At 44.5% G+C, this 25283-nt stretch overlaps 4 protein-coding genes across 6 annotated transcripts in view; 3 read left to right on the top strand and 1 right to left on the bottom strand.

Annotated features, from left to right (window-relative positions):
• The window catches only part of rsrc1 (arginine/serine-rich coiled-coil 1), a 69552-nt gene extending 61907 nt beyond the window's left edge, over positions 1-7645 (top strand). For both annotated transcript variants that reach the window (XM_037268072.1, XM_037268069.1), the window contains exons 8-10: positions 5362-5468; positions 6505-6609; positions 7363-7645. In XM_037268072.1, coding sequence (XP_037123967.1) covers positions 5362-5468; positions 6505-6609; positions 7363-7455 — 305 coding nt within the window. In that variant the 3' untranslated portion in view covers positions 7456-7645. The remainder of the gene's footprint in view (positions 1-5361; positions 5469-6504; positions 6610-7362) is intronic.
• A 503-nt stretch (positions 7646-8148) lies between these two features.
• mlf1 (myeloid leukemia factor 1) lies at positions 8149-12432 on the top strand. Of its 2 annotated transcripts, XM_037268073.1 has the most exons (8): positions 8149-8326; positions 8817-8967; positions 9727-9813; positions 10594-10677; positions 10756-10884; positions 10968-11127; positions 11203-11341; positions 11738-12432. In XM_037268073.1, exons 1-8 carry the CDS (start codon positions 8280-8282, stop codon positions 11796-11798), a joined length of 858 nt encoding a protein of 285 aa, XP_037123968.1. In that variant the 5' UTR covers positions 8149-8279; the 3' UTR covers positions 11799-12432. The 2 variants fall into 2 exon arrangements, with proteins under 2 accessions (XP_037123968.1, XP_037123969.1); XM_037268074.1 differs by lacking the exon at positions 9727-9813.
• Positions 12433-12752: 320 nt separating this feature from the next.
• On the bottom strand, positions 12753-13910 carry med29 (mediator complex subunit 29). Its single transcript, XM_037268075.1, has 4 exons — positions 13748-13910; positions 13604-13662; positions 13383-13467; positions 12753-13313 (listed from the first exon to the last, which is right to left on the bottom strand). Exons 1-4 carry the CDS (start codon positions 13874-13876, stop codon positions 13086-13088), a joined length of 501 nt encoding a protein of 166 aa, XP_037123970.1. The 5' UTR covers positions 13877-13910; the 3' UTR covers positions 12753-13085.
• Positions 13911-14239: 329 nt separating this feature from the next.
• ppp2r1bb (protein phosphatase 2, regulatory subunit A, beta b) lies at positions 14240-20865 on the top strand. Its single transcript, XM_037268068.1, has 15 exons — positions 14240-14393; positions 15199-15289; positions 15433-15533; positions 15616-15848; positions 15933-16080; positions 16231-16386; positions 16875-16989; positions 17074-17144; positions 17504-17638; positions 18199-18372; positions 18459-18519; positions 19426-19580; positions 19651-19793; positions 19868-19959; positions 20049-20865. Exons 1-15 carry the CDS (start codon positions 14316-14318, stop codon positions 20066-20068), a joined length of 1773 nt encoding a protein of 590 aa, XP_037123963.1. The 5' UTR covers positions 14240-14315; the 3' UTR covers positions 20069-20865.
• The last annotated feature ends 4418 nt before the right edge of the window (positions 20866-25283 follow it).

Below are 25283 nucleotides of genomic sequence, written 5' to 3'. Positions count from 1 at the left end.
AACACCGATACCACTTAATCAGCATGCCATATTCTTTTTGGCTATGAGTGGTGTTAGCAGTGTATTTAAAAGCTTTACTCAACTTCAAATTATTTGTCGAGCTGTGACCTGCTGAAGAAGGATCTGACTTCTCTACAAGTGGAAAACTCCCCCCACCCCCTCCCCCTCCCTTGTGTGTCAAAGCGGAACAAGCGTACGTCTGGACATGATCTCACACACGCGCACGGCAGCGGCGCTCGGTGCGGTCTAAGCGGGTGGCCAGACTGCAGCAGTTCGACACACCCGCAGAGCGTTGCAGGTCAAAATGGCGTCATCCTCCTGGGTGGCGCTGACCCAGCCTAGCCCTTCCAACTCCCTGCAGGGTACACATCAGCCGTCACATAGAAGCGATTGTGTATTTCTCGGTGACATAAGCAAAGTGCCGATGTCCAGCGGAAAACATTTAAATACATTTAATAGTGTCTCATTATCGTTTAAAATATTAATCAATTTCTTATATGCAAACGATTTTTAAAAAAAGGACAAATATAACAGTAAGAAGGTTATTAGTCTACAAAGGAGGTCAAAAGAGGAGGGCTGGGGGCATTTTCCTAATTAATTGTTACTGAGAAACACACGTACTCGGCCGTGACCTTTCCTCATATATTTTGTAGCAGACCACGCACACACACACACACACACACACATTCACCCTGTCAAGCAGTCCAATGAAAGAGAGAATCAATTAGACCGTGAGCGAGTTGCTCGATGGCTACATGTCAAGAAGACTGTCACGTACGCATGTTTGCTAGTAAACTGAGCTCGTTTCCTGGATTCGGATTACATCATTTTCATTTTGAAGCGCTTTCCCCAATTAAGTAATTAGCTGCTTGGTGTTTCTCGGTTGATACACTTGTTCATAAAAAAAAAAAAAAAGATGCTGACCAGGGATCAAAATACCGGCGACCTCTGCACTTCTTGCATGTACACACACACATAGGACGACAGCCGAGTTAATTGTCAGGCTCATCCCTTCAACTGCTTGTTATTTCTGCTAAAGGGCAAGACTTGATATTCTCATTGCCCTAAAATGACACTGTGCCGAATAACGGAGCTGCGCCGTCACCCTAAGTGTTATAATCCGCCTCACGTTGACAAAGTGTATTCTAATGCAAAAGGTAAAATAAAAATCAAATGTAATCACGGATTTTCTGCTGATAGAAAAAGTGAGCTATAAGATCTCACCACCGGGTCTGTGAAAGCATCAACGATTTATGCGAGTCGTTGATGCTGGCCAGGCGCTGGAAATCGTCTCTGGCACTCATGCGCACCTGGTTTCTGTTATCCATCCCACGCTGCCACTTAGCACAATAGCGTTCGAGTCCGACGTGAAGAAATTGGCGATTATATTGTGTGTGTGCCCTCTCACCTCTGTGACTGTAATGTAGTAAAAAAAGGCAGATGCGGCGACTTGACAGAGAGTGACGGAAGCGTCGAGTCGAGCGCGATGTGGAAGGAGATAGCGCAAGCACGGCCGCGCGTGAACGCCGTGTCATCCTGTCATTAGAAGCTTGTTTGCCTCTTTAATTCATCATTCCGTCTTTTTTATTGACTGGAGAGTGGGAGATCACTATCACGAGGGTGTGTGTGTGTGTGTGTTTGTGTGTGTGACATCCAGTGATCAGCTGCATTTCATTTCCTGATGCCAAATAGATAGCATGTAAAATATTGCATCAATATATCGCATAAGCTTCTCAAGGTCGAATAATGCTCACGGCCACCGGGTAGCGCTAATCCAAAATTCTGGGGCACCAGCTAAATTTCGAGGAAGACCATCCAGGATTTTGTGTGACACTTTTTGACCATTTGTGCATTGTCATCAACAATTGGGCTCAAGTGTAGAGCAGATGTTTACTAGCAAACATATTTAATTGGAAAATTTTCTTGTCCCATGCCAAATTAGAGGATTTTGATTTAAAAAAAACTTGATAGTGACAGTGAATTTTGACTTATTCATTCATTCATTAGCGCTTTCTTGATAATCTCCACCCTCCTTCTTTCCCATTTCTAACTTCTTTCTCTGACGTTGTTTCTGTTCCCGTCAATGCCTGAAGCTGCTGCTATCAGCTACGCAAATATTGACATGCAGCTTTGGCCCGCCGGCTATCAATTGAAATCAGCAAATCGATGGCCCTAATAGCTGCTCATTAGCCACTTGATGCATTTGCAGGGGCTTGAACATCAGGAGCTGTCAGCTTCTCCGTAATCAATACACTCTAAAAGTATTAGCCTAGCAAGGCCCGCACCGGACACCTTTTTAATGAATCAACTTGGGTCTGTGCGCTTCCGACTCGATGCTTCTTGAGGTTCTGAACAGACGGTTTGGTTTCTTTTTGGCAGCAGCGAGTAATTGGAGGAAGCTTTCGAGATACAGAACTGTTATGCGTCTTAAATGTGTTATAGACAGGATGTGATACGGTTAGCATTGTTGTTTCTAGTCATGTATTAAAATGTGAATTGGAGCAGCCTGTTGTTTAGGAGTTCAGAATGAGCCTGCAGACATTATTGCCACATCCTTGTGGAGTAAAGCACCTCTATTCCGCCTCCCGGCACATCACCGCGCTAAACTTAACCCGCAAACAGCAGCCGCTCGCCTACAGGTAAATCCCACGGGAGACCGGTTGAGAGAGCAAGAACGGCGGGCTCTTAAGCAAAATTGCCCAGGCGTCATATTTGCTAATGAAACGCAAGCTAGAAAACAACTAAAGGAGATAGTAAACAATTAGTCGTCATGTATCGGTGCCTCGTGCATCTGGACTCCGAGATGGGGAGCATGTGGGCGTATGGGGGGGGGGGGGGGGGTCTTGGAGGTGGCAGCGGGGCAGTTGGCCGCTGGTGTAGCAAGAGAGAGAGAACGAGAAAAAAGGAGAAGGCAGAGATAAATCATTAGAGAGCAGGTTATTGGAAATGCAGAGAGATAAAAGAGTAAAGAAGGCAGTAATTGCCTTAAAGATCAAGACTACAAAGCATTACTTTGGATTTTACAAGGCCAGCCAGCAACAAAAGAGCTGTAATTTATGAGCTCACTGTAAAAGAATAGCATAATTACATTAAAAATTAATGCTAATGAGGGCTAAAATGAGGAAGGTGCTTATTATGAAAGTTTGTATTCATCTTCCCTGGGCTGAGTGATGGCTAGTGGCTTGATTAATGGCTTAATTTCTATCAATTAGCACCAAAAAAAAATTCTCCACTGAGAGGCTTCTAAATCGAGCGGTGAATTACATCTTTACAGCTGCACAGGGAGACACTTAATTGAAACCTGGGATTTTGCTGCGTGAGCATGTGTTTCTATGCGCGGCGTGTGGGTTAGCGACTCGTAAAAATAGACATTTATGTTCCGAAATTTTCATCTCTGCCAAACGACCGGCAGTCATCAAATTCAAATATACAATCTAATGAGAGCCCATACAACATTCCTGCATATTAAAAAGAAACGAATGCTCAAATGTCAACTATTCATTTGACAATATATTCAAACGTTGTTGAACAGTACACAGTTAGCTTGCTAGCTGAACCGTGTTGCTAATTGCTCATTAAAAAAAAAAAACGCACGTTAACCAAAAATGTCCACCCTGTCAGACACCGGACTGCAAAGTCAAGCGTTGAGCGTCTGTCGTGTGCTGTTGAACAGCGCCCTCTTGTGGCGACACACTGCCATTTTCTTTTTCAGGCTTTGAAGGTGACAGCTCCTGGATCAAGCTGCCATTGGCTTGTTTGATTTTCTCTGCTGCTCTTGTGCTCTTAATCAATGAGGTGGACAAACAGCTATTTAGAACGAACAATAGCGTATTGATCCCCTTGTCAACGTGGTTGTCTGTCCGACTAATCTCACTAATGACTCCCACTCATGGCCGAGCGTCTTCTCGCACTTGTTCACTTTTACTACCACTGGTTGAACTTTGAATCAATTACATTTGGAATGATTTGTTCCCGTCGTTTCATGCACCGGATCCCTTCGTAATGTCTTTTGAACAATCCGACACACAAGATCTCGCTCCCTCTCAATTTCCTCTCATCGCTGTCACACACAAAGCAGCCCTAATGCGCTGACAGTTAAATTCATTTGTCAGATAACGTGTCAATATTAAATATCAAGTTTGACCTCGCCGAGCTGCCAAGTGCGCTCACCCCCGGCCGGCTCCACTATTGATTTTTCCGGTCCGCCTCCGAGCTCGCCGGGGCCGCACTCTCAAGTCCATTATGTGTGATTTTCCTCGTGAAATTCATATCTTGGTTGCTGACATCTGTCAAACAGCATGTGAGAGTCACCTTATCCACCCATAATGTGTTAGGCAAAAATAAAATTTGAGGTCCTAATGCAGGGGCGTCGAACTCGTTTTTGTCGCGTGAATGGTAATGAAAAAATTGCAATTCGTACAACAAAGTCGATGCACAATTTTTCTTTGCGGGCCACATAAAATGATGTGGCGGGCCGTATCTGGCCCCCGGGGCTTGAGTTTGACACCGATGTCCAAATGGATAAAATTTCCACGTTAATGGAAAGGTTGTGAGAAATCTGGTTTGGTGTTTGTGACAAACTTCAGAATATTTCCCCCCCACACACAGTTAAAGTTTTCCAGCGTGTTTTGTAGTTATCAGAACGAACCTTGTGCTTGTGTGGGCGTACTTGATTTAACTAACAATTGCTTATTTTGACGACACCACCCAGATCGTAACACACGTGAAAGATTGACAGATGGGGAAATGGGCGAGTACAGCGGAGGATGGATAGACGCAGGAGGGAAGGATGAATATTGACCGATCGGTTTCAAGATTGACAGCCGCACAATAGCGCCAGTGTTCATAGTCGAAAATGGCAAACTTTCCTTTTTTGGTAATTCCTCCTACGCTTGCAAAAGCTGCACTTGTGTGATTATGCGCAGTCCTGACGTGTTTATATGCAGCCGTCATTTACTGGAAGCCCTTTCCTGTCCCTGCGCGTGATTGGACAAACGGCATCAGCAATAGTCTGTGATCCACCAAAACGCTCTGAAATCTAATCCCATTTTGTCTCCCTAATGAAATTCCATTGCAGCAGTTTGTGTTCATATTTGTGATTATTTTACAATGCATTATTCCCAGTGTAATTTACTCTCATCTTGTTAGCATTTATTTGCCTTCTTACAAGGGGGGGGGGGGGCGCTCCGTGCCCTTGGTGGGGCGCCCCCTTAAAGATTGAAATAACATCCCATACGTCACATTACGCGTCAGGGAGCATTTTGCAGACAGATCACATGCAATCAGGTGGAATCAACCAACGCTGCCGTTTGGCCTTTTTCTTCACGCACCTCCTCCCTTGCGTTTTTTTTTTTTTTCCAGAGGGAGCTTCTCTGGAGGAGCAAGTGCGAAGGATAAAGGACATCGAGGCCATCGAGGACGACTCCTTTGTTCCGCAGGCTTTCAAATCATCCCGGGACGACGTCAAGGTGCAGTGCGGCGCTTTTTTTTTTTGCTCCCTCATTCAATTCCCTTGCAACAAATCAAACGTCCCCATTCAGACAAACTGGTGCGTCCTGCATCTGTCACCCAAAACACATAAGTCATTATTGAAATGTTCCAAAGATTTGATTTGCCTGAGCTCTTTTGAGAAGTCAGGCGGGAACATGTGACAGTGACCTCGTGTCCGCTCAGAGGACACCGGCCAAGGTCGAGACCCACAATAACGTTGACCTCCACCAGGGAGCTTGATGTCGCTGTCCAATGACAACCGAGCATAGATCATTAAAATTGGAAGTACACTTTAAATTGCCATCATGTACTGTTTTGCACCTACATTGATATCATTTCTCAAAGTCATGTTTAATGGATAGTTTTCATCTGCTAAAAACGATCATATGTGGGCAAAGTCTGTGGTCATAAAATTACAGACCAACTGACCACTAGTATTAATCAGCAAGTAGCCACCAGTTTAAAAGCTACGGTCAATGAAAAAAAAATGACATCAAAACAAACATTTAAAAAAGAATAATGCTCAGTCAAAAGTCAGGATTGTCTTTGCTTTTTTGATTAAGCTTCCGTTTGGCCGATCTTGTCGCCTTTTGTATTGTCATTTATCTCGGAGCTTCATGCATGCTACAGACTTGCACTGCCATCTAGTGGACAAATGTAGGCCTCATTCAATGACGCCTTCCAGGTGTACTGTACATGCAATGTGCTGATAAAAGTTCCTCCGAGTCGCTGTATGACAACAGGCAGTTTTTACTTATTGGAATTAGTCCAAGCTGTTTATTTATTGGTCATGTCATTGGAACCTATATTAATTATATCTTAGTGACATACAATTGTGCCTCATCGGCAAGTTTGGGCACTTTTTGTCACCATGTAAAGCAATTTTCTAGTTCTCTACATTTTCTGAACCATGTCATCATTTAATTGAATCCGAATGCATATTCATTTGATGTACTTTTGCAAGGTGTCTTTGATTTACTTGTTCCTTCCTTCCATTTCTTTCTTCCTTGTCAGACTGAGCCCGTGGTGAAGCAGGAGTCGGAAAAGACGGACCACGTGGACCTCAGTTTCCCCCTGTCCATCGTCTATAACGACACCGACACTTTGGCCCATCCCGCTGTGAGTGGTCGCCGTGACAACCCCTCACAACACACTCCTTAGCATGCGCGTGCATGTGTTATGTGTGTGCTGCATATCCTCCTTCCATCACCTCCTCCTCTGCAAGGCAATGATGACAAACGAGAAGGAAAACTTTCAACTGCACTAATGCTCCCCAGGGCTTCCCACTCATCTATCTCCAGCAGGCAAACGAAGTTATGACCTGACATATGCAGATAACACCCATACGCACACGCACATTATATGCACACACACACACATGCAAGACCCGGCGACAGGCTGATGTATGGTATCAATATGCCCCAGGCGGGCCCCGGCCTCAGCTCCGATCCCAATTAGAACAGATGAGTCATTAGACCAGTCCGCATCGTGTCATCACAGACACACACACACACATTAGCCCTACGACACTAGCGCGGGGCCGACAGACAAGATCTCACCAGTGTCGAACGAAATAACAATCAAGGAAAGCAGCGTCAGATTCAAAGTGAAGGATTGCTCTCCAATCTGTATGACACACACACACTCACTCACACATACATACAACACACAAATCCTTAGGTTTCATGGTGTTACTTCTTAATGGAGACTCAATATGGGGCAGTTGGGTTGAGGAATAAAAATGATAGTGTCCTTCATCCCAAAGACTGAAATAATAATTGAAAATAAGAACATTATACTGTCATCATCACCTAGTGCACAGTGCATGAGGAACATTTTAAATGAGCTCTTTGTGAAATCTGTTTCACACAGTTGTTCATGGACAAGGAGAAGGCTGAGGAGTTGTGGCTCAACAGGCTTATTTCACTTCGCCAGGAGAGGCTCATGGGAAGTCCCGTGTCCTAACCTGAGAACGCCAGGAGAGCCGTCCCAAAAATTTATATTGTTGTGGCAGAGTTGTACAGTTTGTAGGACACATTTAAAGCGTGGTAGCAAAACAATTTGAAACACTTTATCTTCTTGGTTTTCATTGTAGAATATGCTGCGTGTATTCTCCTTTGTAAACAACTTCAATAAAAAGTACTGATGGAAAACTTTGCTTATTCAATGTGTGACCTTGTTGACTAACTTTTACGGCTGAATTTTAATTATGAGTAACAATTTAAGACTGTGTAGAGAATAAGAGCCAGGCCTATTTATGGAGCGCTCCAGATGGTAAGTCTATACCCAGCGTGGGACACTGTCACCCCGCCATCGCCTCCAAATAGCCAGTGTGGTAATGAAGTCCTAAATACAAATACAAGCACTCTTAAACCATTGCGCCAGAAGTTATTTGATCCTCACACGCCACTGTGAATGGTCAATGTCATTTTGTAAGAAAGTGTAAGTTACTGTGTCATAGTTACTAAACGTTGACGTTCATGAAAGAGCGTGAGTTTTAGGACTTTTAATCAGAAGCTTCGAGAGCGCCATCGTCATGGCAACCTTCAAAGACAACAAACCTCGTGGACTGAAGTGCGTTGATCAGCCAATCGGAGGACAGGAACGCGTCACGTGGTAAGATGCCCTCGATCACGAATCACCTGACTCCTCCCCCGTGGGGGACATTACTATACTTATTGTCGAGCACTTCTCTCCACCCGTGACGCGCACAAGGACTGTTATGTTTATTTAAGCATTTTATTGTTTTATTTCTCAATTTTCCTTTAGTTTACACATTTTTCATCGAGATGTTCGGAAGCAAGTTCGGGGACCTTACCGATGACCCCTTCTTCTCGTAAGTATTTGGCCACAAATTTTAGCTCGCTTTTTTTTTTTTTTTTTAATAGTGTCAAAAGGAGCTAAAGAATGGCTTTCATTTATTGTCGTGCTATTATAATCAATAAGAAATTGCATTTATTTTTTAAATGTAAAAATTGTGGATTACGATGCACGAAAAAGTTCCTACAACGAATTCGTGCGTGCGTGTGTGTGACGCGCAGAAATTAAGAGTTCGGGGTGTTGGTGGAGGGACCCTCTTCTTTATTTCAAGGTCCAATTTATGACGTTATTTATTCTAAAATACTGCTTTGAAGATTGCCAGCCTAAAACAAACACTCTTATTTCTCTAAAGTGTTACACTATCACAGTTTAGACGTTGGAAATTTCAATCTCCAAGCTTCCACAGGACCTAATGGAAATAGAATTGAAGACCCCACAATCAACACCTTTGTAAACGGTATTGGAAATGTTTTAAGCAACATTCTTAATCGACATCTCCTTTGCAGAGACCCATTCCGAGCACACCAGGAAAATGCACGCCAGATAATGCGAAGTTTCTCTGAGCCATTTGGCGGACACTACATGCAGAGCATCATGGATGGCAGAATGGGCAGCCATGAAGCGGAGGAGACCCCGGCACTAAGAGGCGAACATAGGGTGAGAACATGACCGTGTCATATACCAACAGTTCAACTAACTAATCCACGCCTGCCTGCCTCGTTAGTTGAGTTTGTTGAGCAAGCAAACTATAGAGGATTAAGTGGAGCAACACTCGCACACGGCGGGCATGAGGCCATGTTAGTGTCTGGTTTCAAAGAAGGTCAACACCCTTGACCTCTCCAACCGTTATATCTGTCACTATTAATAGGCCATTGTTTTACTGGCAAGTACAGTGGGACCTCTCAAAAGTGGCCGGCGAATGAAGACCAACCACCTTTACATTTTCAATTGGCGATTATTTACCAATTAACTGATTGCCGTCTTGTACCGTCTTTTAATTTCTAAATTGCTGTACTGTGACAAACTAAATTGAACAACACCGCTCAGTAAAAAAACATACCCGTTAACCTTCCCTCGAATCAGGCCAAGCATGCCAAACCAGTTTAATCCTTCCATGTCATTGAGGTCTGTATATTTATCCTTGATAATGACTTTCATCACAAGCTTGGCCTCAATAGGCAGCAACTTGATGCCTCTCAATTACTGCAGCTTGCTGCTATTAAGTCGAGCTAGCGTCCTCCACTAATGACCTCCGTGACTAAATCGCAGTTAACCAAACACTTGATTTGATCCTTTTTGGGGTGCATGTGTGGCAACTTGGCAAGACTGTTTGAAAAAATGTGTTAAATGTCAGTAATGATAGGGGACGGACATCTGTTTACACCTAATAACATGCATGTTTTTAAATATTGCCAGAGTACCCGGAGAAAAGCCAGAGAAGAACATTCAAACTCCCCACAAGAAGGAGGAAGCCAAATGATTCGAACTCCCGACTTCAGAAATGTAAGGCAGACAAAGGGCCACCTCAATACAATAAAACGTAAACATTTAAAATCGCTGAAAATATACAATTGGCAATTCAGTAAGAGGAAATTATGAGGAGAGTCACCTCAAAATATCAAATTCCGCTGGTTTGACAAACAAATGACCAAACTTTTTTTTTTTATAATCAAGAATTCAACACATTAGCTTCCCAGCGGGAAAACAAGTTCTGTTCGTTTACCTTTCATGGAGCTAACGTAGCAAAGCATTGGCCCTCTTAACAACAGGTTCTTATCTCGCTTCTACTCAAAGGCAAGTCAGATCTAAATATAATCAGGTCCCAAATGGAAGTGGCATTTATTTGTCCATAGAGGCCAACGTCGAGTAAAATTGGCCAGCCCGACAGTGACCAGGAGTGTTTTATTTACATCAGCTTGACCTTTTGGGAAAGAGCTGAGCGAGCGGAGCAGCCTTGGACTCAGCCACCCCTGCGTAGCTTTCCCAGAATGAATCTCAGTTTCAGTGTCAAAGCCCGCGCTAATCTCTGTCAATGCGACCCAATTACACATGGAACACAAGTCATTCAACACCCCCCCCGATGCTGATTGTAGCCCCTCCGCGCATAGCGATAGAGGCCGAGATGCTAACACGGGCAGTTTTTGTTCTTAAGAAAGATATCCTCGCCACTCAAGGCTTCATAATTTGATATATTTATACGTTTAGCGCACCGAGAGCAGGTGGCGTCCGATCATAAGCGTCCAGCCGCTGTGACTATTCTTTCTATCTTGTGTGTTGGCACAGGATATGGCCACAAACCCTTTCAACATGTTCGACAGCATGGTGACCAACGTGAGGAGCAGCATGGACGGGATGTTAAGAAACTTTGTGAGTTAAAACACCAAGAACTGTTTTCTCTTTGCACATTTGCAAGCCAATTATTATTTTTTTTTGCTTGCGTGTCAGGAGAACATGTCCACAGACCCCAACGCTCACTCGTTCAGCTCCTCATCACTCATGACGTATTCCAAGGTTGGAAACGAACCCCCGAAGGTCTTCCATGCTTCGTCGTCGACACGCCAGGCCCCGGGAGGTGTAAGTGGATCTACTGAGGGATCTCATGGAGGATGGGGAAACCCAACTGTTTTCAGTTTCTCATTATCAATATGCTTGTGCAGGTGAAGGAGACTGTGAAAGCCGTGAGAGACTCTGAAAGCGGCCTGGAGAAGATGGCCATCGGCCACCACATAAAAGACAAAGGGCACGTCGTTGAAAAGAAAAGGAACAAGAAAACAGGAAATAAGGAGTTCCAACAGGACTTCCAGAATTTAGATGAATGTGGGTTGATGACTTTTATCACATTCCATTCATTTGCTTTGTCCTGACCTTCTTGTCCTGACTCTTCTCTCTTAGCTGAAGCGCAGTCCTTTGACGAGGAGTGGCAGAAGGAGTTTTCCAAGTTCAGGCCGTCTGGCTCCATGGCTCAGCTAGAGCCGTCCCGACGTCGCAGAGGTCAGCAGGCAAGTCTAGCTGGTCCGGAGCCAAGCCGCAGGTTAGTAATGACTAGCACACGTTAGCAGTAATGCAATGATTTGTGAGACCAAATATTATGTTTTTGTTTTTTCAAGAGTCGTTCCAACAAAAGGTTTTAGCTGCCAGTGCTAAATTGTTGCAGTACTAGTACTTAAAACATATTTAAAAGTTTTAGTAAAAAGTATTTTTTTAAAAAAGAAAGAAAAGTACACAACCAAACACCATTTCGTTCTCTTTTCTGGAAATCTGCTAGCTTAATGCTAGCACTCAGTGCAAAACTCTATAGACAGGCATCCAAAACTGGCATTAATGTAATTTAAACCTTCAAACTACTTACTCGCAGGCATATATTAAATTTCCTTGGCAAGAAATAACTTATTACTACAACAGCCTTATGCTTTGTTGTCTTCCCCAGTGAACAACCCAAGTCCAAAAGTAAAGGTATCCTGAAAGCTTCCAACTCGCCAAAGCAGTAAAATCATCAACATCTCCGCAAGTGCTCTCACGAAACACACACACACATCCACAAATGATGGCATTATCCCCGTGACTTAATTGGATAGAGCCGACCCATAAATTGAAACATTTTGATATGCTTGGCAACGTGACTGTTAAGCTGCTGCTTCTGCTCCCATCTCCTTATTTTCAATTGTCACATTTCCAACTTTGGTCGCAGTGGCACAAAGGTTGAGGAAGTTAGGAAATGACGCGTTGCCGATGACAGAATAACGGTGAATTTAGTGAGCTGGATTCTGAACGAGTGGACCAATCGGTGGTCTCCAAAGCGATAGGTGAGAGATGTATAGTAAGTGGCAGCTCTGCGACGCCTGAACTTATAATAGGGGCAATTTTATCAGACAAGACAGTGTTTTTGTTTTTAAGAAGAGCAAAGAATAGTTTGTGATTTTTTAGCAAATGTTTTCCACTCTTAGCTCACGAGACATTAGCTGTTGACTGATTAGTTGATGGGATGAATGCGAAGGGCTGTAAAGGGCTTGAGTTGACTGACTTAGGAGCCACAAATGCATTTAAAATAGGTTGAACGTATCTCGTCGAGTAGCTGAAATGTTTTGTGTCCGCTTTGTACAAAGAGTAATTTCTTTCCCTTTTTTGTACTGTTTCATTTTTCATCCGAGCTCTGTAACGCCATTTGCAACTCTTGTATATTTTAGATATACAATTTGTGTCAAAAAATAAAAATGTCTATATCAAAATGTGTCTACAGCTATTTTGGACTTCCAAGTATTTGATTCGAAACGTTACAATGCTTATTGAAGCCCGACAAGCAAAACTACTACTACTATTTAGACGCCAAGTCCACACACACTTGTTGGAATGCAGTTTTATATTTAAAATGAGATCAGGCATTTGTCAAAATCATAAAAACGACACAATTTCATCAAACTACACTGATCCCAAATAGGGAGAAATCTTATAAATGTGTAGGTTTATTGATCACTGCAGATTTACACCATGATTTCAACACACTCGTAAATGTTTTAGTCGTCAAATACTGTACAACGGTAGATAAGTGCACATCTGGCACCCCCTGCTGGCCATAATGGAACACAACGTAAGAATACTTGTTTGATAAAGTGTAATTGCCATCAGCTTGAAATTAAATTTCAGGATGTGAGGTTTTGTTTACAATCTTGTAGAACCACGTTTGATTCAAAGCACTACTCCTCTGTCGGAGGTGGTACAAAAAACCAGCAAGAAATCCAAAAATAAATGACATTTGAGAAATGAAGTCCAAGCAAGATCTACATAATTCCTGGAGGCTGACCCATTCCTGCGATCTTTTTGGAACACTCCAGCAGAGCGTTGTGGATGTCCTTGGCACACGAGATCTGGGACTTGATCATGCCAAGGTACTGGGCGTAAGACATGGACTCCGTCTGCACCGTGTCAGGTTTGGTGGCGGTGGGAACCAAGTTGGGCGAATGTTTGGCGCTGTCGATGCTCTGCGAGAGGCATTCGTACGCCAGCCTCTGCGTAGGGCAAGATACATCTTAGAAGACGGTAGGTCGCACGTCTATGTGAAAGTCTTGAAGTCTCACCAAACACAGCTCCAGCTGATCACAAAGCGCGTAGAACTCCTCCAAGCTTTTGTCAAAGCGCTGAACAGCAGTGTCGTTACTTGTACTAAAGCACAAACAACAATGGGAAGAATTTAATAGCATCCGATTATGCCATCATCCTAAATGTACTTAATCTTTGAATGTATAATTATGTATCGGGTTATAAACTAAAATAAAAAGTGGTGGGCGGGGGTTCGTACACTCCGTTATCGATGATTGTGTTGTGGGTCAAGTTGAGCGACGCGATCTTCATTAGGTTCTGTGAGATGAACACAAAGCATCACTCAACTTCATGACGCGCCGCTTGAGGGGGCATCCTACAATAAGCTTCTCGATTTTATTACCTGAAGACTTTCTTTCAACTGCGGGATGAGCATTTTAAATCGATGCACCGGGTCGAAGTCTTGCTGTTGACTCAACTGCTGTTGCTGCTGTTGCTGCTGAAGAGAAGCTGCTTGTTGTTGAGACGCCATCTTGGCATGGCTCGCCACATTGACACCGGAAACACAATAAACATTTCCGGTTGACCCAGATATATATTGTTTATATTTATAATTGTAACATTTTTAATGAGAGCAGCCAAAACAAAAACGATTTATAAACATATATGAATAAATCCAGACCAGTTAAAAATAACTTGGTGTATGGATCCCCTCTTTGATACAATTATCTAGTTTGACACCGTTGGAATTTTTTTAATGACGTGATTTTATTTACTCAGAGACAGCTTTATTTGCATTCTAAACACAGTGTGCCCGTTGCTTATTCGTCAACGTGCTTTAAACGTCATCGATTTGAATTTATAACAAAACAATCGTCCGAGGAGGCGAATCGGCTCCCTTTTATAAGTGGGCCGGAAACCCCGTAGTCGGCCACAGTAGCGCCATTCGTTTTGTCGCCGTACAATCCAAAATGGCAGGAGCCGATGGAGACGATTCTCTCTACCCTATCGCCGTTCTCATTGATGAGCTGCGGAATGAAGATGTTCAGGTGGGTAACAAAAGCTTCTTTTTACCTTGAAGTTAATAATCCGCCGGAACCTTGAGTCCGCTTGTGTGACATTTTCATCGCCGGTTGCTATCTGGCTAGCATTGCTAACTAGCGAAGATGGTTAGCGGGGCCTATTCGGCTTTGTCAACTGGGGCGCACCCTTGACTCGTTCAGCGCTCGTTTGTCATAGCAAATGTGCTTAATGCTGACCGTATGCGCCAATAATATGTGTACTATTCACTACTGGTTGTTCTTCGGCTGTTACTTGAAGGAATCGGAGGCATTAGTCTCCAGTCATCGGGCTAGTCGCTGACGTCTTGCCGTCTCGATGGTTTTGACAGGAGCCTTTCGTTTTCAGCGCGATCCTTTTTCTATCATATTCTAAACTCATACACAATATGTTGAAATGTTTTGGTTTTCGTCTCTGCTTGGTGTTAGTCAGCGCCAGCGGGTTTATAACACGATAGCAACAGGACTGATTTTTAAATCCAGTCAGTCAACCCATGATATGCGCGGAATATTTTAGATCAGACCTGCCGCGAAGCGTAAACACCCCCTTCAAAATGTCCTTTACTGTTTTTACTAAAAGTTATACACAATATTGTCTTTGTTGTGCTTTTTATTAATAGAATCGCAAATGCCATTTTTAAGAGTAGATGTTCTGAGTTTACAATGATATTGACCCACATTTGGGTCCTGCCCTTTTCAGGTAATAGCTCTCGTAAAAACAAATTCCGGTTGGTGAGGGCTGACGAACGCATCAACATACTTCCCTGTCACTAATTCTCTTTCTATTACTCAACAGTTGCGACTGAACAGCATCAAGAAGCTGTCCACTATTGCACTGGCTCTGGGTGTGGAGCGGACCCGTACTGAACTGCTTCCTTTCCTCACAGGTAAGCAATTTAACTCAATGGTGCCAATTAAACCACATTATGACTTAGTGGTAATGTTTTAACAATGGTGTCACACGCTGTCAAGAATATTTACAAGTGTGTATACTGACTTTGGTTGAACCGCTGGCGTCTTTCTGTGGCAGACACCATCTACGACGAAGATGAGGTGCTTTTGGCTCTGGCTGAGCAGCTTGGTAATTTTACCATGTTGGTGGGAGGCCCCGAATACGTCCACTGTCTCCTGGTACGTCTCATGCCTTCATATAATCTATCAACCTCTGCCAATATGTGGTTTACCACTGCCCTCCTTTCCCCCCGACTGGCAGCCTCCTCTGGAAAGCCTGGCCACAGTGGAGGAGACTGTGGTCCGTGACAAAGCAGTGGAGTCCCTGCGCAAGATCTCCCAGGAGCATTCTCCGGTAGACCTGGAGGTCCATTTTGAGCCCTTGGTCAAACGTCTGTCCTGCGGTGACTGGTTCACCTCTCGTACCTCTGCCTGCGGGCTCTTCAGTGTCTGTTATCCGCGCGTCTCCAGCACGGTCAAGGCGGAGATTCGCCAGTAAGTTGAGAAGTTCTTCCACAAGCTGCTAATATTTACATTCCAAGGTGATGCATAAGAAAATTTGTGTGCGGTTACTTTTAGGCATTTCCGCACCTTGTGTTCGGATGACACTCCCATGGTCCGTCGCGCCGCTGCTTCAAAATTGGGCGAGTTTGCCCGAGTGTTGGAGTTGGATTATGTTCGAAGCGACATCATCTCCCTCTTCACGGCTCTGGCCTCCGACGAGCAGGTTGGTTACAAAACAAAACAACGGATGAAGAGGAATTACAAACTTCACTTTGCTGATGCATCTCACTCAATGTTTAGTTTTTCAAAGTGTTGCCAAGTAATCACTTGATGCTTGCGGCGGCCAAATCATGGCTTCACTTTGCTCCCTCAGGACTCTGTGCGGCTTCTGGCGGTGGAGGCTTGCGTCAGCATTGCCACGTTGCTGCCTCAGGAGGACCTGGAGACCCTGGTGATGCCCACCCTGCGACAGGCCGCCGAGGACAAGTCCTGGAGGGTCCGCTACATGGTGGCCGACAAGTTCTCCGAGGTGAGCTTGACATGGGATTGCACATCAACGGAATCATTATCTGCGAAGCTGCAGGGGAGATGGATGTGCTCCATTGTCGAATTCAGCTGTGCTGTTCAGACTCCTCTTGCTGTGAATTTAAATGAGGTGGACCTTGTTGAATTGCAGAATAAGCCCTTTTTTTCCTGCTGACATTGATTGCCACTGTGCCTAAGTGCCTGTTATGAGATTACGCTTCGTCGATGCCGTTATGATAGATTCTGAGCAGGATCTCCAATCGTTTAAGAAGTATCGTAATACTTAAATCATAAAATAAAAGTAATCGAATTTTTTTTTGGCAGAATCGGCAGTCGCCCCAAAAATCCATATTGCTCAGGCCTGAGTAGTCAAGACTTGAAAAGTAACATTTTGAGGTCATTGTGATGTTTGAGATGTATACTTCAAGGCTAAACAGTTATTTGGATAGTGAAAAAAAAATGTTTGACAGTTTTATTTTTTATTTTTTTTAGCTTCAAAAAGCAGTGGGTCCCGAAATCACAAAGAATGACCTGGTCCCAGCGTTCCAGAACCTTCTCAAGGACTGCGAAGCTGAGGTCCGTGCCGCGGCTGCTAACAAAGTCAAAGGTCAGTCCATGAATGCACGCTATGTCTAAAATAACAAGCCTTATTTAACGTCAACAATTTACTAAGTGGTCTTCCTCTGCTTAGAATTCTGTGAGAACCTCCCAGAGGATAATCGTGAGCAGATCATCATGACTCACATCCTGCCCTGCGTCAAGGTATATAAATAAAAACAAAAATGAAAAAAAAAGTCATTTCCAGGTGAACTTCAGACCCCGTTGATAGCGAGTGCAAAAAGCTCTTTTTACAGCCCACCTCTTAACTTTTTATGAGCACTTGCTGACACTTTGAGAGGGAACAACGCTGGTGCTGGATGGGCCATCTTTTTGCACCGCTTTCAAACAGCAGGGGGCACTATTTACCACATGAAAGCTCAAATTAGTGTGTGAAGCTATATTCATCTCGTTCCCATTTTGCATAATTAAAATTTAAATACTGATGCGATTTATTTTTTTTGGGCAAGACTGTGTCACCTTCTACCAACTAATGTTGCAACTGTTTTGTGGCGTGTGCGCAGGAGCTGGTTTCAGACACCAACCAACATGTCAAGTCAGCACTGGCCTTGGTCATTATGGGCCTTTCTGCCATCCTGGGCAAGGATAACACAATAGAGCATTTACTGCCTCTCTTCCTGGCTCAGCTCAAGGATGAGGTAAAGGAAATGCACTTTTCTTTCTTTTTCTACTTCTCACGCAGCCTACAGCCACTTTGTGACCATCACATGATTTTTACACGGGTTACTTGGCCTTGATGCTTAAAAAAAAAAAAAAAGAAAGAAAAAAAAGTGGAGTGTTTGTAGGGCGCTTGTGTAGCTTTGTCCTGATATTTTCGACTGGTTATCCTTCAAAATGTTTTGGAAGATTTGAAACTGTCATCTGTGCCTCTGCGTTCCTCAGTCCTATTTAAAGTTGGCCCACTTTCTTGTCTCTGCCAAAAAAGACCACGACTGTCTAATTAGATTACTGTCCAAACATCGACAGTTTTGGCATGCAGAACTTCAATATTTGAAGGTGATGCTCACTAACCCCCCCCCCCCCCCTTTTTTGGGGGAGGTGGAGATGCTGATAACTTTGCTTTGATAAGTTTGTGTTGTCACAGGAACAGAATTCATAATTCCCCCCAAAAAACCTGTGCATAGCTCATAAAATTTTATTTGAGTAAAAAAACCATTTGTTTACAAGAAAATAATCATTTTTGCCGTTGTGTTCACAGTGCCCCGAGGTGCGTCTCAACATAATCTCCAACCTGGACTGTGTCAACGAGGTGATCGGCATCCGTCAGCTGTCCCAGTCACTCCTGCCGGCCATTGTGGAGCTGGCCGAGGACGCCAAGTGGAGGGTCCGCCTGGCCATCATTGAGTACATGCCCCTGTTGGCCGGTCAACTGGTGAGTCATCAAATCGCCAACAAAATATTCTGCTGTTGAGTTGGATTTTTATCCGCGTTGGATTTGAATGGCGTCTGTCTGTTTAGGGTGTGGAGTTCTTTGACGAGAAGCTCAACACTCTTTGTATGGCCTGGCTCATTGACCACGGTAAGATGCTTGCTGCTCTTCTTGCTATGTTGCGTGGATCATACATGTTCGCCGACGCCCAAGTCACTCATGAGGGCAGCTCCACTTATTCAAAGCCTTACCCTTCACTCCCGGGCACGGAGGCGACAGTAGCACATGATGGAGAGCGGCAGCAATTGCTATAGCGAGAATAGTGAACCATACGTTGTCCATCAACACGTCGCATTTGCCACTCCAGTGAAGTTTATCTAAACGCGCAGTCACCGGAAAGGCTGTACATGTCCTACACATGAGGACATTGTCTTTTGTGTTGAGGGCTTTCTTTCTCTCCACTTTCCCCCAATTAGAGATGTGTGATTGAGGACAAAGGGCCAGCTGCATTACATCATTGGAATGTCGTGTGTGTGTGTCTGGGGGGTTAGGGTAAGGGCCAGGCTACCGTTACATAAGAAAGGACGTGCTCTCTCCACAATGCTTTCCTCACTGACTTCATGTGATCATTTTAGCACCTTTGCCATTTGGGATGCAGGTTTGACAACTTAAATAACACTGCTTTCAATTCGTGCACCTCTACTGCAATGCAGTCGGAAGAGTGAATTGGGAAAGAAAATGACAATAGCGCACCCTGGTCTTCACGTTTTGCTTTCTTTTCCTTGACTCTTGGCTCTGCCCTTGTTTTGTTTCTATTCGCAACAGGCGGCCATTTATAGTGCAAAGCATGCGGTTAGCGAGGTGCTAAGTTTTGAGCAGCCAGTGTCGCCGATTCACTGACTATCAGTGTGAGAATAAAAGGACCATTTAGGGTTGGCGCACCGCACATTTAGTCAAAAGGTAGCTCAGATAACCCGAGATAGACTTCTATGACCATGCGTCACTGCTTATTGATCGAGGTGAGGGTAACATCCGTTTGCTGTTGCGGCCATGCAGTGTACGCCATCCGCGAGGCCGCCACCTGTAACCTGATGAAGCTGGTGGAGAGGTTCGGAGCCGAGTGGGCGCAGAACACCATCGTGCCAAAGGTTCTGGGCATGGCCAACGACCCCAATTACCTCCACAGGATGACGACCCTCTTCTGCATCAACGTGGGTCTCGCGCCGGCGCGCCCTCAGCAGTCTCAGAGTTGCACCGTGACATTTTCTGTATTGCTCTCAGGCTTTGTCGGAGGCGTGCGGTCAGGAGATCACCACCAAGCAGATGCTGCCCGTGGTGCTCAAGATGTCCAACGACCAGGTGGCCAACGTGCGCTTCAACGTAGCCAAATCCCTGCAGAAGATCGGACCCATCCTGGACGGCAGGTAAATTGCGCTCGCTGTGGCAGAAACGTCCATGGGCATCGCTCTCTTGACCGGCCGCCATTTTGTGTCATCAGCACACTGCGGGATGAAGTCAAGCCGGTGCTGGAGAAGCTGGCCTCTGATACAGACATGGATGTCAAGTACTTTGCCCAGGAGGCCATCAGTGGTGAGCCTACAGAACATCCATTGTCCATTTTATTCCTGATGACGATGATAAGCAAACTCATAGTCGTATTATTTCCTCTCTCCCTCCAGTCTTGCCCTGGCATAAGTGAAGCAGCGCATCTCAACGCAACCCTTTTACAAGATATTTATTGATGTTCAAGATCAATGGCTAACTGTATAGACCAATCCGATAATTTTGATTTTCCTCCTTGGGCCCCACATCGCCTACCCCCAACTTCCCTCGCTGTAAACAGACGCTTCACCGTCAAGTGTCAATCAAGTGGTGCATGCTGACTAATAGTGTTACTCGCTAGTTAAGCGTCTCAGAGCCCCAGCGACCCCTCTCACATTCCTCCTTTTTACACATTTTTTTTTTTTGATTCACATTGTTTTAACAAACTCAAAATGTGATGTTCGACGACAAGTTCATGTTCTTATCTTAAAACGCTAAGTTGCCTCACTTCTTGCTCCCCAAATCCTTGTGCAAGAATGGCAAAAGTTGACAAAATCCAAAAGCTCTTTGCCAAAAAAGATAGCATGCAATATTTTATCCTACTAATTGGCGACCCATTATAAAAGACCCAGAATGCATCTTGACTCCCAATTTGTCAGTGGTCATTCTACACAAAACCATGTTCCGAAATGGAAACTCACTCCAAGGCTTAATATGTTCATGAAAGGGGAGCACGGTAGGCTTCAAGGAATATTCTGGACTTAAAATGCCTCTTTAGCGTTTTCAAGTGAGGCTTCAAAAGACTTTTTTTTTTTTTTTTTTTTTTTTGAGGGGGGTGTCAGGACCTTTTTGTGCACCATTTGATGACCTGTGTGCTTTTATTGTTCTTTTCAGTGCTTCACACACTTGATGCTGTTCTACTGTACCTTCATCTGAATAAAGTAACAAAGAACACTCGTGTGTCACACCTGTTTTGACTGACTAATGCAAACTCACGTGTCCAACCTGGCACAGCTCACTCTTGAAAATCAATGTGGCCCTTGAGCCCAAACATTTGCCCACCTCTGCATTACCAGACAGACAATCTAATTACACATTCTACCCGCTCTGACCTCAAGTATGGAGATGAAAGCTTTGAAACAAAGCAGCCACTACACCTGACACCTGCTTTCAGTTTGTTTGGCCTCTTATCTTCACTTCTGTGTCTCTGGTTTGTGTGCTGACTTCTGCTAGGCTTCTATATGTTGAGTTCCTCTCTACTTCTGCAGCTAGCTTCCTTCCTCTTTTGCTGCTGCATTGTGATGCACTTGTCTGGTGCGCATCAGCATATTCTGCCAGTGTGAGAGCACCTTGGGGAGCGGCCCGGAGGCACGAGGATGTACTTCTGAAGACGGGAGGAGGTGTGAATGTGGATGGCACCTCCGAGGCTTGATCGTCTTTCCTCTTCGCATGTGAAAGCTTTTTCTGAAATCGGAGCCCTAATGTTCATTAAAAGGAGATTACGTGGAAAGGAAAGAGTGAATCCACTCGAGGCCACCCGTCCGCTCGCTTTCATTGGGATGCTGTTATTTTCAGCAGGCGAGGCAGCAGACAGCCGTGAGAGGTCCTGACGTCAATGAAGCTGCCTCCCAGGACTGTGACTCTTCTTTCCAGTGGAAGTAGTTGAGCAAAACCCACGCACACACATGTACACACAAGCTAAACATAAAGACAATTGCGCTCTAGTCTACGGGCAAATAACCATCAGTCAAAATGATGGCTCACATTTTGCTTTCAGTGTAATCAAATAGACTGTATAGTATTAAGTTGAATTTGTAACTTAAAACACCTCTCAAATTGCCTTTCTCCAATGAAATAAATGGCAATGTTATTAATCTGTTAATTGGTTGATTGATTAATTATTATTATTTACCATTCATTACATGTTTTTTTTCCCTAATCCTGGCACTGGAATAGTGTCGAGTGATTTGCGACTGTATCCATCTGCTGGTCAGTAGTGTTGGCTCGTGAGTGAACGATTCGTTCAAAGGAACAAATATTTTCAGTGGACGAGAATGAACGAATCACTTCCTAAAGTGATTCGTTGTTTTTTTTTTCAGTTTATATGACTTCAACCAGTAGATGTCAGTAATGCCCATTGAAGCTGGTGCCACCTCGCCGTAAAACAAAACGAAGAAGAAAATGACGTAACTTCCCGTTCACAAACGAGTCGTGAATTGCATTTCCCGTTCACCAACTGAACGGCACTGTGAGTGAACGAGTCAGTGATTTGCATTTCCAGTTCATCGCGAAGACGGAGCAGTGAGGGAACGAGTCCTGACTTTCTCGTTCGCGGACGAGTCAACGAGTGAACTGCCTTCCCGTGCATCAACGGATCAGTCCGTGAACGTGATGCGGCTCCTGGCGTGAACAATTCAGTGAATAAACGTGAGCCAGATTGTAGATAAACGATGTGTCAAGAAAAGAAAGAACCACACACTGAAATACCACTTCTTCTGTGCTCGTTTTCTCCAAGCTAACGACTAACTTTATTGCATGAAACGGCGCATCCCGTTATGCAACAGCAGGGAGATTATGCTTCTCTTTGGGTAATCTTGATTTTATAACACTGCATATACACGCCTAAATATTGTTATCCATTATATCTACTGCAGTTTCACATTAGATTGCTGGTTTGAAATGTACTTTTATTATTATTATTTTAATAAACTGTATGTTAAAACTTGTCTGGTGTTTTATTCCTTGTTTTTATTTTTTTGGGCATGAAAACAAAAATCTGACATTTGGTTAACTGCTTTATATGACAATATGTATATGTTTTACGTTGTGTAATATGTGTTGGTGTCCCCCAAAATAAAGAGCAAGTAGTCAAATACACATTCTTGACACGTACAAAAAATGCATAAAGTTATGAGGTACACCTGAAAATGGTGGTGTACCTAATGGATTGTCCGTGTCACGTCACAGATCAACCAGCCAATCAGGAGGTGGGGGTGGGGGCAGGTGTGGCACTTTTCACTTTCAGTTCAGCTTTGGCCATGATTTTTCCCTAATAAACTGGCCTGTTATTAGGTACACCTAAAAATGGTGGTGTACCTAATGGAGTGTCCGAGTGATGTCACAGATCAACCAGCCAATCAGGAGGTGGGGGTGAGGGCGGGTGTGGCACTTTTCACTTTCAGTTTAGCTTTGGCCATGATTTTTCCCTAATGAACTGGCCTGTTATTAGGTACACTTGAAAATGGCGGTGTACCTAACGGAGTGTCCGAGTGACATCACAGATCAAACAGCCAATCAGAAAGTGGGGGTGAGGGCGGGTGTGGCACTTTTCACTTAAACCAGGGGTCGACCTCCAGTCCTCGAGGGGCCGCGTTCCAATATGTTTTCCAAGTGACCCTCGTTAAGCGCACCTGCGTGAAAAGTTTTAGCTCATTTCACGTTCTGCAGGAGCTAAAACTTTTCACGCAGGTGCACTTAACGAGGGTCACTTGGAAAACATGTTGGAACGCGGCCCCGAGGACTAGAGCTTGACACCTGTGACCTTTGACCATGATATTTCCCTAATAAAGTGGCCTGTTATTAGGTACACTTGAAAATGGCGGTGTACCTAATGGAGTGTCCGTGTGATTCCCTCGTTAAGCGCACCTGCGTGAAAAGTTTTAGCTCCTGCAGAACGTGAAAGGAGCTAAAACTTTTCACGCAGGTGCGCTTAACGAGGGTCACTTGGAAAACATGTTGGAACGCGGCCCCAAGGACTAGAGCTTGACACCCATGACCTTTGACCATGATATTTCCCTAATAAAGTGGCCTGTTATTAGGTACACTTGAAAATGGCGGTGTACCTAATGGAGTGTCCGTGTGATTCCCTCGTTAAGCGCACCTGCGTGAAAAGTTTTAGCTCCTGCAGAACGTGAAAGGAGCTAAAACTTTTCACGCAGGTGCGCTTAACGAGGGTCACTTGGAAAACATGTTGGAACGCGGCCCCAAGGACTAGAGCTTGACACCCATGACCTTTGACCATGATATTTCCCTAATAAAGTGGCCTGTTATTAGGTACACTTGAAAATGGCGGTGTACCTAATGGAGTGTCCGTGTGATTCCCTCGTTAAGCGCACCTGCGTGAAAAGTTTTAGCTCCTGCAGAACGTGAAAGGAGCTAAAACTTTTCACGCAGGTGCGCTTAACGAGGGTCACTTGGAAAACATGTTGGAACGCGGCCCCAAGGACTAGAGCTTGACACCCGTGACCTTTGACCATGATATTTCCCTAATAAAGTGGTCTGTTATTAGGTACACTTGAAAATGGCGGTGTACCTAATGGAGTGTCCAAGTGATTCCCTCGTTAAGTGCACCTGCGTGAAAAGTTTTAGCTCCTGCAGAACGTGAAAGGAGCTAAAACTTTTCACGCAGGTGCGCTTAACGAGGGTCACTTGGAAAACATGTTGGAACGCGGCCCCAAGGACTAGAGCTTGACACCCGTGACCTTTGACCATGATATTTCCCTAATAAAGTGGCCTGTTATTAGGTACACTTGAAAATGGCGGTGTACCTAATGGAGTGTCCAAGTGATTCCCTCGTTAAGTGCACCTGCGTGAAAAGTTTTAGCGCCTGCAGAACGTGAAAGGAGCTAAAACTTTTCACGCAGGTGCGCTTAACGAGGGTCACTTGGAAAACATGTTGGAACGCGGCCCCAAGGACTAGAGCTTGACACCCGTGACCTTTGACCATGATATTTCCCTAATAAAGTGGCCTGTTATTAGGTACACTTGAAAATGGCGGTGTACCTAATGGAGTGTCCGTGTGATTCCCTCGTTAAGCGCACCTGCGTGAAAAGTTTTAGCTCCTGCAGAACGTGAAAGGAGCTAAAACTTTTCACGCAGGTGCGCTTAACGAGGGTCACTTGGAAAACATGTTGGAACGCGGCCCCAAGGACTAGAGCTTGACACCCGTGACCTTTGACCATGATATTTCCCTAATAAAGTGGCCTGTTATTAGGTACACTTGAAAATGGCGGTGTACCTAATGGAGTGTCCAAGTGATTCCCTCGTTAAGTGCACCTGCGTGAAAAGTTTTAGCGCCTGCAGAACGTGAAAGGAGCTAAAACTTTTCACGCAGGTGCGCTTAACGAGGGTCACTTGGAAAACATGTTGGAACGCGGCCCCAAGGACTAGAGCTTGACACCCGTGACCTTTGACCATGATATTTCCCTAATAAAGTGGCCTGTTATTAGGTACACTTGAAAATGGCGGTGTGCCTAATGGAGTGTCCAAGTGATTCCCTCGTTAAGCGCACCTGCGTGAAAAGTTTTAGCTCCTGCAGAACGTGAAAGGAGCTAAAACTTTTCACGCAGGTGCGCTTAACGAGGGTCACTTGG

The sequence above is a fragment of the Syngnathus acus genome, chromosome 13 (genome assembly GCF_901709675.1).
Source record: "Syngnathus acus chromosome 13, fSynAcu1.2, whole genome shotgun sequence".
NCBI lineage: Eukaryota > Metazoa > Chordata > Actinopteri > Syngnathiformes > Syngnathidae > Syngnathus > Syngnathus acus.
Note: the sequence above shows the minus strand (reverse complement) of the source record. Positions and strands in the feature narration are given on the sequence as shown.

Excerpts from the sequence above, each read along its gene's own strand:
- mlf1 (XM_037268073.1), top strand. The coding sequence starts at position 8,280 with ATGTTCGGAAGCAAGTTCGGGGACCTTACCGATGACCCCTTCTTCTC. Across the intron at positions 8,327-8,816 it reads ACCGATGACCCCTTCTTCTC|AGACCCATTCCGAGCACACC; the intron begins GTAAGTATTTGG and ends TCTCCTTTGCAG. Across the intron at positions 11,128-11,202 it reads CTTCCAGAATTTAGATGAAT|CTGAAGCGCAGTCCTTTGAC; the intron begins GTGGGTTGATGA and ends CTTCTCTCTTAG.
- med29 (XM_037268075.1), bottom strand. The coding sequence starts at position 13,876 with ATGGCGTCTCAACAACAAGCAGCTTCTCTTCAGCAGCAACAGCAGCAA. Across the intron at positions 13,468-13,603 it reads ACAATCATCGATAACGGAGT|TACAAGTAACGACACTGCTG; the intron begins GTACGAACCCCC and ends TTTGTGCTTTAG. Across the intron at positions 13,314-13,382 it reads ATCAGCTGGAGCTGTGTTTG|AGGCTGGCGTACGAATGCCT; the intron begins GTGAGACTTCAA and ends TGCCCTACGCAG.
- ppp2r1bb (XM_037268068.1), top strand. The coding sequence starts at position 14,316 with ATGGCAGGAGCCGATGGAGACGATTCTCTCTACCCTATCGCCGTTCTC. Across the intron at positions 16,990-17,073 it reads GGCTGCTAACAAAGTCAAAG|AATTCTGTGAGAACCTCCCA; the intron begins GTCAGTCCATGA and ends TCCTCTGCTTAG. Across the intron at positions 19,794-19,867 it reads GGACCCATCCTGGACGGCAG|CACACTGCGGGATGAAGTCA; the intron begins GTAAATTGCGCT and ends TTGTGTCATCAG.